Source organism: Amphimedon queenslandica, unplaced genomic scaffold (genome assembly GCF_000090795.2).
Source record: "Amphimedon queenslandica unplaced genomic scaffold, v1.1 AMPQUscaffold_13208, whole genome shotgun sequence".
Classification (NCBI taxonomy): domain Eukaryota; kingdom Metazoa; phylum Porifera; class Demospongiae; order Haplosclerida; family Niphatidae; genus Amphimedon; species Amphimedon queenslandica.
In genome coordinates this window covers 8,112-23,010 of record NW_003546556.1, presented here as the reverse complement: position 1 = coordinate 23,010, position 14,899 = coordinate 8,112, and the positions used below count along the sequence as shown (strand labels likewise).

General features: G+C 33.1%; 2 protein-coding genes and 2 long non-coding RNA genes across 4 annotated transcripts in view; all 4 read right to left on the bottom strand.

Moving 5' to 3' along the window:
* Positions 1-314: 314 nt before the first annotated feature.
* On the bottom strand, positions 315-2,809 carry LOC105313840 (ubiquitin carboxyl-terminal hydrolase 47-like). Its single transcript, XM_011407583.1, has 8 exons — positions 2,725-2,809; positions 2,448-2,608; positions 2,259-2,339; positions 1,782-1,900; positions 1,606-1,730; positions 972-1,006; positions 490-537; positions 315-440 (listed from the first exon to the last, which is right to left on the bottom strand). Exons 1-8 carry the CDS (start codon positions 2,807-2,809, stop codon positions 315-317), a joined length of 780 nt encoding a protein of 259 aa, XP_011405885.1.
* A 3,677-nt stretch (positions 2,810-6,486) lies between these two features.
* LOC105313839 (uncharacterized) overlaps positions 6,487-14,899 on the bottom strand; it is a 16,267-nt gene continuing 7,854 nt past the window's right edge. Inside the window, exons 11-18 of the mRNA XM_020000201.1 lie at positions 7,935-7,979; positions 7,783-7,850; positions 7,631-7,735; positions 7,465-7,563; positions 7,294-7,417; positions 7,112-7,227; positions 6,943-7,053; positions 6,487-6,717 (exon numbers count right to left, since the gene is read on the bottom strand). Of these exons, the coding sequence (XP_019855760.1) occupies positions 6,487-6,717; positions 6,943-7,053; positions 7,112-7,227; positions 7,294-7,417; positions 7,465-7,563; positions 7,631-7,735; positions 7,783-7,850; positions 7,935-7,979 (899 nt within the window). The remainder of the gene's footprint in view (positions 6,718-6,942; positions 7,054-7,111; positions 7,228-7,293; positions 7,418-7,464; positions 7,564-7,630; positions 7,736-7,782; positions 7,851-7,934; positions 7,980-14,899) is intronic.
* On the bottom strand, positions 8,852-9,126 carry LOC109584464 (uncharacterized). The gene is made up of 3 exons (XR_002186024.1): positions 9,109-9,126; positions 9,016-9,057; positions 8,852-8,921 (listed from the first exon to the last, which is right to left on the bottom strand). It is a non-coding gene; the product is annotated as an uncharacterized LOC109584464 (long non-coding RNA).
* On the bottom strand, positions 9,866-10,662 carry LOC109584465 (uncharacterized). Its single transcript, XR_002186025.1, has 3 exons — positions 10,385-10,662; positions 9,961-10,008; positions 9,866-9,904 (listed from the first exon to the last, which is right to left on the bottom strand). It is a non-coding gene; the product is annotated as an uncharacterized LOC109584465 (long non-coding RNA).

The following is a 14,899-nucleotide window of genomic DNA, read 5'->3' as shown; positions in this document are numbered from 1 at the left end:
ACGTGTACGCAAAGGGCACTTTTCATCAAATTAAAACTTGCCAACCGGGGAAATTTACTGTTTTTGTCAAATTTTTTACTTGTCAATAAAACCCGCTATAACAATTATACTAATGTAAATATGTACACATTAACTGATAGTAGATGTACATGATAATACATGAGGTTTACTGACCTTGCTTCCTCTGCCACCAGTATTTCATATCTCTCTTTATCTGTTAACTCTTTCATTCTCTCTCTATTGTCTCTAAATAATTATAAACAGTAAGAGGTGTATGTAAGTGTGTCTGTATACATAATGTGTGTGTGTGTTCATTAGTACTTGTAATATAGGACATATCCATCATATAGTCCTAATAAGTATCTGTCTGAAGTGATGGAATACCATCTCAACTTATTCTCAATATCAAGACATGATATATCAACTGGAAATGATAGTTCCTAACAGAATCAGAGAGAGTATTAAATAGTGTATGTTTCAATGACTAACCTGTGAATAATAGATATACTCAGCAGGAACTCCACTTAACTCTGACAGCTGTAAAAACAAAATGATACAAGTAATAATAACACTTACTCTCTCAAAGTCAAAGTACAGTACATGTGTATATTCTCAATGTTATACAGTGTAGCGCAAAATTTTCGATGGTTGTAAATTTTGCAGATTTTGCAATTTTTTGAAGATTCGTAAAAAATCAAATTTTTAGGGTATGAGACGGCAGATGTTATAAATTCGCAAAAATTAAATCCACAATTAGATTTTTAGGCAAATTCGCAAAATTTACAGCCCTCATAAATTTTGTGCTATATGGTATGTTTATAATTATTGTTTAACTGGAAATTTGGGTTTTAATTTTTGGCGGATGCACATAATTATGTAAATAATAGGTTTTACTTTGATAGCAATTAACTATAAAACATCACATTCTCAAAATTAACATCAGGGGAATGACCTTTGCCCCTACAACTGACCTTGACCTTAGGATCAAAAGGCTTCACTGTACAAGCTACAAAAACTTTTATAAAACCAATTTTTAAAAATTCTAAATTTCCTAAATTTTTGCATACAGTTGTATTATGGAATAATCACTATCAGTCTGGCATATAACATTATTTAAAGATTATTTCTGTAATAACTTTATTGGTAGAGGAAATGAACTGCTGCTACACACCACTAGCCCAAGCAATAATACAATTAATTATAAATTTTATTAATCAACATGTATACCTTACTAAAAATGTACATGTCATGTACATGTATATCATCCAGTATAATTTCTTCTATTGGATCAACTGAACATTGTGATGGATGCCATCTTATAACATACACCTGTATCTGTGTATAACTTTGCTCCTTCTTCTCTGGTCCTAATGAAAATCAACATACTAACATTAAACTTACTATACATAGGCGTAGGAATGATTCATAAGTTGGGGGGGCTCAACATTAAAAAGCATGACTTAACATGTGAACATGGGGGGGACTAAGTCCCTCTTGCTGAAAAGTTGGGGGGGGGGGTTTCAGCCCCCCAGTGCCCCCCCCATTCCTACGCCTATGCTATAAATACATCATTTATTTAAACTGAAAATACTGAAATATACTGACCTTTCAATGGTTCCACGTATACATGTATTTCCTTATTAGTAGCAAAAATCCAGTCATCACCAATCCTCTCATGATCAAGATATACTCTACCAGGGGACACTCCATTCTTTTCACGTAATCTCATTCTACACAATAAGTCACATGATAGTCACATGATAGTCACATGATGTACTTACTTGTCTAATTCAAGGACAAAGTCAATTCCTAGTACTTTCACTTCTTCAATAATTTGTTTCTTCAATTCTCTCACTGGTATATCCTCAGCAACAATAGACTCCATCATATACTTACAAAACTAAATATAAATGACATTATTACAAGAATGTGAAACTATTATTATTATTATCATTAACAGGCTCTACCCCTTGCCACGCCCAGATGTATGAGTACAGACAAACAAAAAAAACTACTGTATAGCGGAAAAATTTTCATGGCCCAAAATTTTGTGGATTTTGCATTTTTTTTCAAAATTCACGAAAATAAAATCTGCGAAAATCAATTTAATATGATTTAAGATGGCCAAAAAGTAGAAAACTACAAAAATTAAAGCCACAAAATTGATTTTTAAACGGATCCACGAAAATTTCTCGCTATACGGTAGTTTACCATGCACTCATGCAGTAAGGAGTTTGCCCATTAATATTAATTCTTACCTCTGTGTTGTTAACTTGTAATAAATATAATTTAATTCTTTTCTCTCCTCTTCTTAATTCTCTACCCAGCCTTACTATCAACTAGTAGATACACAAAGTAATAAAGAGATGAGTGAGTGTGTGTTATTAGTACTTATAGTAGTGTATAATGGAAAGGAGAAGTGAATCAAATAACACAATAAACTATACCTTTGATCCATCCTTAAATGTCTCATCCAGTTTTTTCATTTCATATTCTTCATTACCAATAATTCTATACACTCTAAAACCAGTAGGTGGTACACCAATCAGTGGAACTAGCTCCTCCTTCAATTGAGCTAATGTGGTTCTTTTACTAACTTTTACCAGTACTGTTTTAATATTATAAACTAAAGTTACTTAAATAAATATTTACTTCTTTTTTCCTTATCACTTTCTTTATTTATTGATATAATTTTCATTATTATTCCTCGTTCAGTTACGATACTTGTAGTGGGTGTGGCTTCAGGTCCAGGAGGCAGTGTAATGTCCAGCAATATTGAGTTGATGTGAAACTCAACATATCTGTACATCAAACTATCTTTGAATTCTTTTTGATAATCTTCAGGATCTGATGATACATATAACTGAGTGTGTGTGTGTTTATTTGTAAGGAAAAGAAAATTAAAAGATAAGATTCTGCCAATATTTCATATGGTAGCTATATATTCATGATTACATCATATTTTTCCCTTTTATTTATGTAGAAATTGCCTAGCTAAAATCAATGCTAGCATTAAATCAAAATCACAAATATGAAATTCATAACAGTATGACTGCATGTGTCTGAATTGTGCAAGTGAACTAACTTTTTTTACTCCATCAAGTTTAGAACTATGTTCATCTCTAAGCTCATGGATTGAAGTAGTAGATTGAAGATTGAAGTACATGTATTCCTTCTCCATTACTAATAATCTCATATGTGATGAATCAATATTTAATAACTACAGAAAAAAATTTACCAGATCAATAGAGGAAGGAGAACAATAATAACAATATCCTTCCTCTTACTTCTCCTATATGTTGTTTTAATTCTCCAACAATCCAAACATCATAACCTCTCATTGGTTTAGCTGGTCCTACTTCACCAGTTGACAGATCAACCACTGATACCTTTAAAGTAATACTAAAGGTTTTAATTAATTTCCTTAATCTTCTTAACCTAGAATACAATAAAATGAGTACATTAATCTTAAGTTTTGTAATTAAATTTTATGAAAGCTGATCACAAGATTTGTAATCAATAATTTTGTTTAGTGAAAATGAATAAAAGAGAAATGGTTTAATCAATAAGCCTATACTTACATGGAACTATAACAATTATACTAACATAAATATGTACACATTATAACTACAAAATACTATGTGTACAATTAATAACATCATACATGTACCGGTATATTTGTACTAGAAATAAATTTTGTAATTAACTGATAGTACATGTACATGATGATACATGAGGTTTACTGACCTTGCTTCCTCTGCCTCTTGTATTTCTGATCTCTCTTTATCTGTTAACTCTTTCATTGTCTCTCTATTGTCTCTAAATAATTATAAACAGTAAGAGGTGTATGTAAGTGTGTGTGTATACATAATGTGTGTGTGTGTTCAGTAGTACTTGTAATATAGGACACCTCCATCAAAATATAGGACACCTCCATCAAAATATAGTCCTAATGAGTATCTTTCTGAAGTGATGGGATACCAATTCAGCTTTTTCTCAATATCAAGACATGATATATCAACTGGAAATGATAGTTCCTAACAGAATCAGAGAGAACATTAAATAGTGTATGCTTCAATGATTAACCTGTGAATAATAGATATACTCAGCAGGAACTCCACTTAACTCTGACAGCTGTAAAAACAAAATGATACAAGTAATAATAACACATACTCTCTCAAAGTCAAAGTACAGTACATGTGTATATTCTCAATGTTATCAGGGGCGTATCCAGGGGGGGTGCTGAGGGTGCTTGAGCACCCCCCTTATGGCTGGGCTCAGAAAAAATTACTGAAGTTCTGAACTCTTGCATCACTACCAAGCCTCTTATTAAAGTTATCTAGTCCCCTGGTTATGATTTCAGCAGTTTCCAGTCCTTCAAAGAGTGATCAAAAGTACCAGTATGCGAACCAGTATGCTTGAAATCATAGAAATGATCTTGACCCCACCCGTAATTGACGAAAAATGAAGAAAAACGCCGTTTTAACCCCTTAAAAGTGGGCGTGGCCAAAATTGCGGCGCGCTTCGCGCGCCCCTAATTTCTTTTCCCTCTGCATTCTGTACCCAGCACCCCCCTTTCTAAATTCCTAGATACACCCCTGGTTATACTGTATAGTGCCAAATTTTCGAGGGTTGTAAATTTTGCAGATTTTGCAATTTTTTGAAGATTCGCAAAAAATCAAATTTTTAGGGTACAAGACGGCAGATGGTATAAATTCGCAAAAATTAAATCAGCAAATAGATTTTTAGGCAAATTCACAAAATTTACAGTCCTCATAAATTTTGTGCTATAATGTTTATAATTATTGTTTAACTGGAAATTTGGGTTTTAATTTTTGGCGGATGCACATAATTATGCAAATAATAGGTTTTACTTTGATAGCGATTAACTATAAAACATCACATCCCCAAAATTAACATCAGCTACGGCAGGGTAAACATAAAGGGGGTGACCTTTGCCCCCTACAACTGACCTTGACCTTAGGATCAAAAGGCTTCACTGTACAAGCTACAAGAAAAATTATAAAACCAATTTTTAAAAATTCTAAATTTCCTAAATTTTTGCATACAGCTGTATTATAGAATAATCGCTATCAGTCTGGCATATAACATTATTTAATAATTATTTCTGTAATAACTTTATTGGTAGAGGAAATGAACTGCTGCTCCTTAAACACACCACCAGCACAAGCAATACAATAAATTATAAATTTTAATTTAATCATGTACGTATACCTTTCCAATAACATGCTCAGGATCATATCTGTTATCAAGTATAATTTCTTCTATTGGATCAACTGAACATTGTGATGGACGCCATCTTATAACATACACCTGTGTCTGTTCATAATGCTTCATCTTCTCTGGCCCTAATATAAATCAACATACTAACATTAATAAACTTACTATAAAATACATTATTTATTTAAACTAAAAATACTGAAATAATGCTGACCTTTCAATGTTTCCAAATATACATGTATTTCCTTATTAATATCGTCAATCCTAGAATCATTGATCCTCTCATGATCAAGATATACTTTACAAGGGGACACTCCAATCTTTCCCCATAATCTCATTCTACACAATAAGTCACATGATAGTCACATGATAGTCACATGATGTACTTACTTGTCTAATTCAAGGGTATAGTCAATTCCTAGTACTTTCGCTTCTTCAATAATTTGTTTCTTAAATTTTCCCACTGGTGTATCCTCAGCATAACCAGTATACATCATAAACTTGCAAAACTAAAAATAAATGACATTATTACAAGAATGTGAAACTATTATTATTATTATTATCATTAACAGGCTCTACCCATTGCCACGCCCAGATGTATGAGTACAGACAAACAAACAAAACTACTGCATAGCAGGAAAATTTTTGTGGCCCAAAATTTTGTGGATTTTGCATTTTTTTTTTTAAATTCCCAAAAATAAAATCTGCGAAAATCAATTAAATATGATTTAAGATGGCCAAAAAGTAGAAAACTACAAAAATTAAAGCCACAAAATTGATTTTTAAATGGATCCACGAAAATTTCTCACTATACGGTAGTTTACCATGCAGTAAGGAGTTTGCCCATTAATATTAATTCTTACCTCTGTGTTGTTAATTTGTAATAAATATAATTTAATTCTTTTCTCTCCTCTTCTTAATTCTCTACCCAGTCTTACTATCAACTAGTAGATACACAAAGTAATAAAGAGATGAGTGTGTGTGTGTTATTAGTACTTATAGTAGTGTATAATGGAAAGGAGAAGTGAATCAAATAACACAATAAACTACATGTATATACCTTTGATCCATCCGTAAATGTCTCATCCAGTTCCTCCATTTCATATTCTTCATTATCAATAATTCTATACACTCTAAAACCAGTAGGTGGTACACCAATCAGTGGAACTAGCTCCTCCTTCAATTGAGCTAATGTGGTTCTTTTACTAACTTTTACCAGTACTGTTTTAATATTATAAACTAAAGTTACTTAAATAAATATTTACTTCTTTTTTCCTTATCACTTTCTTTATTTATTGATATAATTTTCATTATTATTCCTCGTTCAGTTACGTTACTTGTAGTGGGTGTGGCTTCAGGTCCAGGAGGCAGTGTAATGTCCAGCAATATTGAGTTGATGTGAAACTCAACATATCTGTACATCAAACTATCTTTGAATTCTTTTTTATAATCTTCAGGATCTGATGATACATATAACTGAGTGTGTGTGTGTTTATTTGTAAGGAAAAGAAAATTAAAAGATAAATAAAAGGGAAAAATATGATGTATTCATGATTATATAGCTACCGTACAAAATATTGGCAGAATCTTATGTAGAAATTGCCTAGCTAAAACCAATGCTGGCATTAAATCAAAATCACAAATATAAAATTCATAACAGTACTATGACTGCATGTGTCTGAGTTGTGCAAGTGAACTAACTTTTTTTACTCTATCAAGTTTAGAACTGTGTTCATCTCTAAGCTCATGGGCTGAAGTAGTACCCTCCTTCATTACTACTAATCTCATACATGATGAGTCAATATTAAACAACTACAGAAAGAAATGTACCGGATCAATGGAGGAATGAGAACAATATCCTTCCTCTTACTTCTCCTATATGTTGGTTTAATTCTACAACAGTCCAACCATCATAACCTTTCATTGGTTTAGTTGGTCCTACTTCACCAGTTGACAGATCAACCACTGATATATTTAGATTAATATCTATACCATCAAACACATGTACATGTATTTTCAATTAATAGTCATGTCACTGGCAACCACACCTACCGATGCCCTTGTAGATGTACTTCATGAAGGTTTCATTTTCTTTACAAGTTTCTAAGTATAATGCAAAAGAATAATAACCTCTAGCTCCACCTAGAACTAGCTGCCTGATAGTTTGATGCTGAAACTAAATTAAATATAATAATTATTGTTATTATGATCAATAAAACTCACTTCATCAAGATCAAAGGACTGATCCATTACTTTATCAACATAATTGTACTGAACTAAACGACATCTCTCAATAGGAATATGAGGAGCTAATTCCATTAACTGATGAGGAGAAAAGAAATGAACAAAAATGGAAGAATAAGTAGATATTGAACTAAAGATAATAAACCTCATAAGCTTTATCCAGTACACTGGGTAGTAGCTCATCTTTATGTACTTTAAGTATTTTCCTCACTAATTCACCAGTAACAGGATGATTACAATATAAATCAATCTATAGAATAAAACTAAGTAGATAGTATATACTTTGTATGATCTTACTTCATATGGTTTTTCTTCAGTTTTTTGTTTCTTTTCTTTTTGTCTCTTTTCCTCAAACTCTTTCAAATCTATAAACAATCAAATGATGACACACACACACACATTATCAATAAAACTTCTTATAAGCATTTCTTTAATTTCTTGTTCCTTACCTTCCTTTCCTTTCTGTCTCTTCTCCTCAGTCTCTTTCAAATGATCTATTCAAATATCAACAATCAAATGATGACACACACACATCAATAAAACCTTTAATATCTTTTATAATCTCCTCATTGTGTTCTCTTTCAGTAATTAGTTTCATATTTATTAATGTTATTCTTTCTTGTAATTTCTCTATTATTCTTTTATTATCTACTAATGGCTGATAGTCTGGTCTTGTCATTGCTTTAAGATGAAATTTGCAGTCATCAATTTCAAAAGCCATTCCTCTTCTCACTTTGCTAGCAGCTTTATAATTAAATATATAATAATTATTATGATTAATAAAACTACTCTAACCTGAATCAGTATTACTATTAAGTGATCTCAAATACTCAATCTTCATTTTTAATAATTTGTCAGACAATTTTTTGCTGTCTTCTTTTATCTTATTAAACTGAGACCTCAATGCAGTCAACTCTTCATAAAGTGGTTCTTCCTATTAATAATTATTATAATTAATACAAACTAGTGAAATATACCTCAACTTCTTTAACTGATTCAGTATCATTTTGAACAAACAATAATAATTCTTCCTAATAATTATAAAATTCATATTAAAATAAAATATGTGATAAAAATGTGTTAAGAGTCATAAATTATTTGTTTATATGATGACAGTGCAATAATAGTGTATAATAACTAACCTCAGGTACTGTCATTGTTGATAATTCTTGTTTTAATTCAATTGTTTCCTGTTATAATGTACAAAGAAAGATCATTTTACTTACGTGCAAAACTGAACAGCAAATACGCATGCAATGTGGTGTACATGTACATTTAATAACTTTACATAGCAAAAATAAGAGGAACAGTTGCAAGTAGTGTGAACTTTCACTAGTCATTGCACAGTCTGGTAGCATATGACATACCTTCTCTTTGCTACTGATAGCATTTCTTAGTTTATATTCAGTTTCTTCAAGTATAATATAAGAAATAACCTGTGAAAACAACATTACATCATCTTGTAATAACGTAATGTTGATTCTTTTTAGCAATACATTATTACATGTACATTTAAAACTCAAACTATACCTCTGTGTGTTGTAGTAAGTCTTGGTCCTTTTCTTTTAGTTCCTATACAATACAATATTCATTAAACAATATTCAATTATCCATATTATGTACCTTTTGTCTGACATCTTGTCTCCTCCATAATGTTAAGTTACCAATAGACAGTTTCTTTAATCCTTGTCCCATTAGTAAATGAATATTCTCTATCATCCTCAATACAGTAAACCCAACATCAGAGAAAGGAAAGGAGCAAGTGACAGATATAGAATTACCGGACTTGATATATTCAATCCTCAACAATTTTCCAGATACTTTCGCAAGAAGCTCCTTGATATCTTTGAGTAAATGTTCCTCAGGCTCCCAATCAAATAAAAGAGTAACTGTCTGACAATGAAGATGAGGAATTGAAGAAAACCTTTCCTCCAAACAAAGACTAATGAAGAGTGACTTGCAGAACTCCTTTAACTGAGTTCTATATTTCTCTATGTGTTCCTCTGCCTCAGTGATCTCCATTTCCTCCACTACACTACAAAGAGGTGCAATATTAGTCAGTGAACATTCATTTTGAATAAGACATAAGAGACTAGAAAGATTGCCACATTGTTTTGCTTTTTGTCCAAGAAAAGTGCTACAGCAAGACAGATATTCCTTAATTTCTTCTAAAGGAGGAGGAGACCTTCGCTTAATAATCTTGCCAACATGGTAAAACATGCTTCCATAAGACATTCTCATTGAAGTAAACTCCCCCATTAATCCTTCTGATACAGGAACTTGTACTTCAGCTACATGTACAAAAAATATCATTACTTGAGTAGTACGTGTATGTAAAAGGTGTATTGTCTACCTTGAGGTGATAAAGGTTGTGAAGATGAATTACTAGCAACTGCTCCATCAGAAGGACTAGATGTGACTATGAATCGAAGAATAAATGTATCAATTTATTTTGCTGCTATGTTCATGACATACCAGATTGTGTATGAGCTGGTGCCTTGGGTTCATCAGTACTTTTATTATCTATAAATATTAATAAATGTACCGTACATTGGGAATTTTTTGGATAGTTTTAATTTTCGAATTCAGATGACGAGGGTCATACAGTGAAGGAATAGGATAGGAACTAGAGGCTTTTTTCTTAATCTTATCTGTGCACAAAGATAGATCAAGAACAGGTATTATCTCAACCTTCTTCTCCCTTGGACGGTTCCATTCTTGAAGTTTTTGGGTGCATGTCAAAAAATCAGGTAGTCTTCCAGAAGTGCAGAACTCAACTAAGGCATAACATAGGGCACCCACATGCTTACAGCTAGCCTTTGGACCCTTCCCTGCTTTACAACCACACTTAGCAATTTCAATATCATATGACTTTTTTGATATTGCTAAGATAATTTACCATGTGAAAATGTGCCAAAATATTCGGATAAAAAGGAATTCTGGTATCCGTGCCGTGTGGCTTGACTTTAGCTGTCTTCAGCACTGCTCTGTGCCCTCTACTCCTTCTTTCTCACTCATGCCCACTCTCTCTTGGTCTACCATTGAGCTCCTTGATGTCTCTTCAAAGTCATTCACTGTTACTGCTTAATATTGGAATTAAACTTAATTTCGGAACAAGATGGCTATCCGAAAATTAAAATTATTGAAAATTAATGGGGCATATTCATTACTCTGGATGTGAATAATTAGAAATTACGGTCAATGGGGCAGAAGCGCATTATTCTGTGCAATGTCAATGGCGATGCAGTCCAAGATAGAGACCTTGTTACCAGTTAGAGGAGCAGAGGAACTGAAAGTCGCTGGGCTCAAACACTTACTTGAATCCATAGGAAAATCCATGTAAGGAAGAAAGGTGATTGCACAAATTAATGTTTTCTTACCTTTCTCATAAACCAGCTTTTCTTCCTTACATGGACTTCCTATAGACTCAAGCAAGTGTTTGAGACTTGAGTTTGACCGTAATTTCTAATTATTCAAATCAGAGTAATGAATACGCCCCATTATCCAATTTATTTTCTAATTGGAAATTTCCCAATTTACGGTAATATCAATTAATTAATTGGGGCGAGCATGAGCGAGATCCATGGGCCACTCTAATCTGTCTGGGTCTATTTTCGTTAAGTCTTGTTTGTGAACGGAAGATAACGATTTATAAATCAGTATACTAATAATAAATTTGGACCACGTGGACAAAAATTAATTTAGAAGGTGTGGTCACAAGGAACAAGATGGCGGAAATTTCAACGTGACAAACTTAGATTGAGTTTCTAACAGTTAGATAATAGAGAGGGGCTGTCTAAAAAATCTCTAAAGGCTGGAGAACTTAAAAGCAGTTTGATCTAAGACTCCTCTAGATTAGTCCTCTCATTGACAGAATTAAAATTGGGAGAACAGCTTGATAGAAGTTTAGCTTGGCACTGGCATTTCTCAGAGTGGCAGGCATAGATATGGTGGCAGGACAGTTCATTCTTGTCTCTTTTACTGGGTCATTTTGGTCAGTTGTGTTAAATGGTGTGTTTGCTCTGTTCAGACCCCGCTGGGCCATGAGGATGGGGTCTGAAATTTTGAATATGCATGCACGCTAAGAGCTGGATAGATTTTATTTAGTTCAATCTTATTTCAAACAATGGTAATTGATGGAAGCTAGATTAGAAGTTTAGCTTGGTACATTTTCTCAGTGTGGCAGGACTCATTCTTGTCTCTTTTACTGCCAGGTTATTTTGGCTGTTAACTGGTGTGTTTACTCTATTCAGACCCCGGCCATGAGGCCAGGGTCTGAATATGCATGCAGGCTAAGAGCTGAATTTATTATATTCAGTTCAATCCTATTTCAACTGTTAATTGATGGCTCATGCTCACCCCTTCAATGTTTACATTCACCTAGTTAATAATTATTACCTTGTGGAACTTCATCATGATCTTTAATAGTCTCAGGAACTACACCCACTTCACGAGTAGGAAAATACTTACCTAAACACATAAAGATCAGTTTATACATAATGTATTATTATTATTACTATACTCACTAATATCATCCAGTATAGTTTGTCCCAGTGATACATTAGTACTGATTGTACACAATACATTAGCAAATGTATGTAAACTGTTGGGATCAGTTTGAACAGCTTCTTTGACAGCAGTTAATAGAGCCTCACGTTGATTAGGAATAGAGGGACTAGCTGACACCACTCTACTAACTGCTTCTTGTGTTAACATACGTTCACCATAAAGTAACCAAGCAATACCAACAGGATCACAAAGAGACTGAGACAGGACAGTATGACGATTATTAAAAATATTAATAAGAACCTGATGTTCTATGATAGAAAATACAATGATTATAGTTACATACAGTTATAGTTGACTCACTTAACTTCTCAGCTACAGCAGTTTCATTCATAGATCCTAGAGCATCTGACAGTGAGTCCAAGTTGGCTCCTCCTCTACTGTCAACATTATCAGCTCTACGTAGCCATTGGGAGAGGCACTCTGTCAAGCATTGATTCACATCACCATGTTGTTCTGCTTTAATGGCTTCCAGTGTATCTTTCAGTAGACCTAGTCTCAGTCCCAGCTCTTGCCACTTGGTTCTTTGAAAGCTACATTTCTTCAATAAGTCAAGAACATCAATCAAGTCACCTATATCTAAAGGTAAACATCAAAAGAGCGGCTTTAGAACTAAGAATGTACCTAGACAAGTTTGATTAGTGGCCATCTCTGTAGTTTCCTTTTGGGTAGGGCTAAAATATTTTTGAAATTAGGGAAACCTATGGAATGCAATGCTGTAAATTACATCACCCTGTCCATGATGAGTAGTGTTACTATACTCATCATGGACTCCTGCAGCTACATACCGTACAGAAGGAAATTTTGGAGGGACTAAATTTTGGCGAATTGCTAAATTTTGGTTATTGGCGAATTTTAATTTGGCGAATTTGTGGCCACGTGCCATTGAGCATGCGTATAATGGCTCAATATGGCGAATTTTTATTTTGGCGAATGGCTATCAAAACGCCAAATTCGCCAAATTTAACTACCTCCAAAATTTCCTTCCATACGGTATTACCTGCACTACTGCAAAAACTAATAAGACATTGGTTTAATCTAGACAAGACTCTAAGTAGATCTAACTCACATTATGTACAAGCAGTGGTACAGCAGCATATCTACTATAGATCAACAAATGCACTGAAAATTATTTTTGATATAATCCAATGTAATCAATAATCACAGATGCCAATAGTGACATTACTACACTATTAGTAAGAATTATAAGAGGAGAGAGAAGGAGAAAAGAGTTAGTGTGTGCAACAGAGAAAGAAGATAAAGAAATACGAACATCTGTGGGCAAGAGGGTCCTTATGCTGATTCCGATAATAAATTTTCAAGTTATGACTAATTCAAAAATGGGCCAATTTTTGAAAAATACCCAAGGCTATAGCCCATGGTTTTTTTCAAAAAAATGGCTCCAAAATCACTCCAAATTTTTATTACATTTTCTGATACATATTGATGTCCTTATGCTGTGTATAAAAAATAGAAAGTTTGAGCCGATTCCAAGTCACTTAAGTGCAGAAATCATTATTATTTTATGTCTGTCTTTATTCACTGCAATTGAGTGTATCATTGACACATTGTACACCTTTTAATGTCTTCCTTCCTTCCTTCCTCTCCAGCCAATCTATTGCACTGCCACCTGATGCTTACAACAGAGATAGAGTGACTGACAGATCCAGTGACATTGAAGATGATGACTCATTTAGGTAATGATGACAAGGAAGTGAGGAGAGAGAGAGAGGGTTGAGATAAGTAGAGGAGGTGAGATAGAGAGCAGTTAATAGCAAATAAAGAAATGAGATGGGCAGGGCTCAATGTAGTTTTGTGATTATGTGAACAAAATGACATCCAAAGCATTGACAGTTGCACCTGGTTGTATATGGTATTAACATTGAGCTCTATTCACTAACTGCTTGTGGTTAAAGTTTATGGTGGCCATTTTGTCTGCATGATTTGTACATGGTAAATGATTAATGACCAGTTGCTATATTGAGGTCTATAGAGTAGGAAGTGAGTCAGAAGGCAGGATAAATGCAGTATTTATTATATATATTATTATTTTTTTTCTTCTTTACACTGATACAGTGATAAATTCAAAAGAGTGTTTGCCAAGACGTATAAATGGTCACCAACTAGAGACACTGAAGTGAGAGAGAAGGTGGAAGATGAACTGTTTGAATTATGAAAGAACTGATTATGGTCTTTGTGTGTTTGTATTAATTATTATCTATTTATGAGTGAAATTCAATCTCTTACCCTCTCCCTCTCTCTTGACTCATTGTTCCTACAATTAATGTATTTCTTTTGTAATATAATTAATATAAGAATGACAGCTACTCTATAAAAATTAGATTGCTAGAAAAATTACATTAAATTGAATAAAGTGTATTTACTGTACATGCATGTAGCCAACTCTTATAACATGTCGTCAAGTAAATTTGGTGGGATTGCAATACAAAAATAATGTGACACCTAAAACTCAGTCATAACCATTATCTTTGTCTATCATGCTGTGCTTTAATTTCCTCAATCCTCCTTAACCTAGAATACAATAAAATGAGTACATTAATCTTAAGTTTGTCATTAATTTCTATAAAAGGTGATCACAAGATTTGTAATCAATAATTTTGTTTATAAAAGAGAAATGGTTTAATCAACAAACCTATACTTACATCAAACTACTGTATAGTGGGATTTATTGACGAAGGTTTTATTTTGACGAGTTGACGATTTAAAATAAAACGTCAAATTTTATAACCGTCAAAGATTTTGTACTTTGTGCTGCATGTACACAAAGGGCACTTTTTGTCAAATTAAACTCGCCAACTGGGGAAATTTACTGTTTTTGTCAAATTTT

Excerpts from the sequence above, each read along its gene's own strand:
- LOC105313840 (XM_011407583.1), bottom strand. The coding sequence starts at position 2,809 with ATGTACAGATATGTTGAGTTTCACATCAACTCAATATTGCTGGACATT. Across the intron at positions 1,901-2,258 it reads TACAAGTTAACAACACAGAG|TTTTGTAAGTATATGATGGA; the intron begins GTAAGAATTAAT and ends ATTTATATTTAG. Across the intron at positions 538-971 it reads CTTTTGATCCTAAGGTCAAG|CTGTCAGAGTTAAGTGGAGT; the intron begins GTCAGTTGTAGG and ends TTGTTTTTACAG.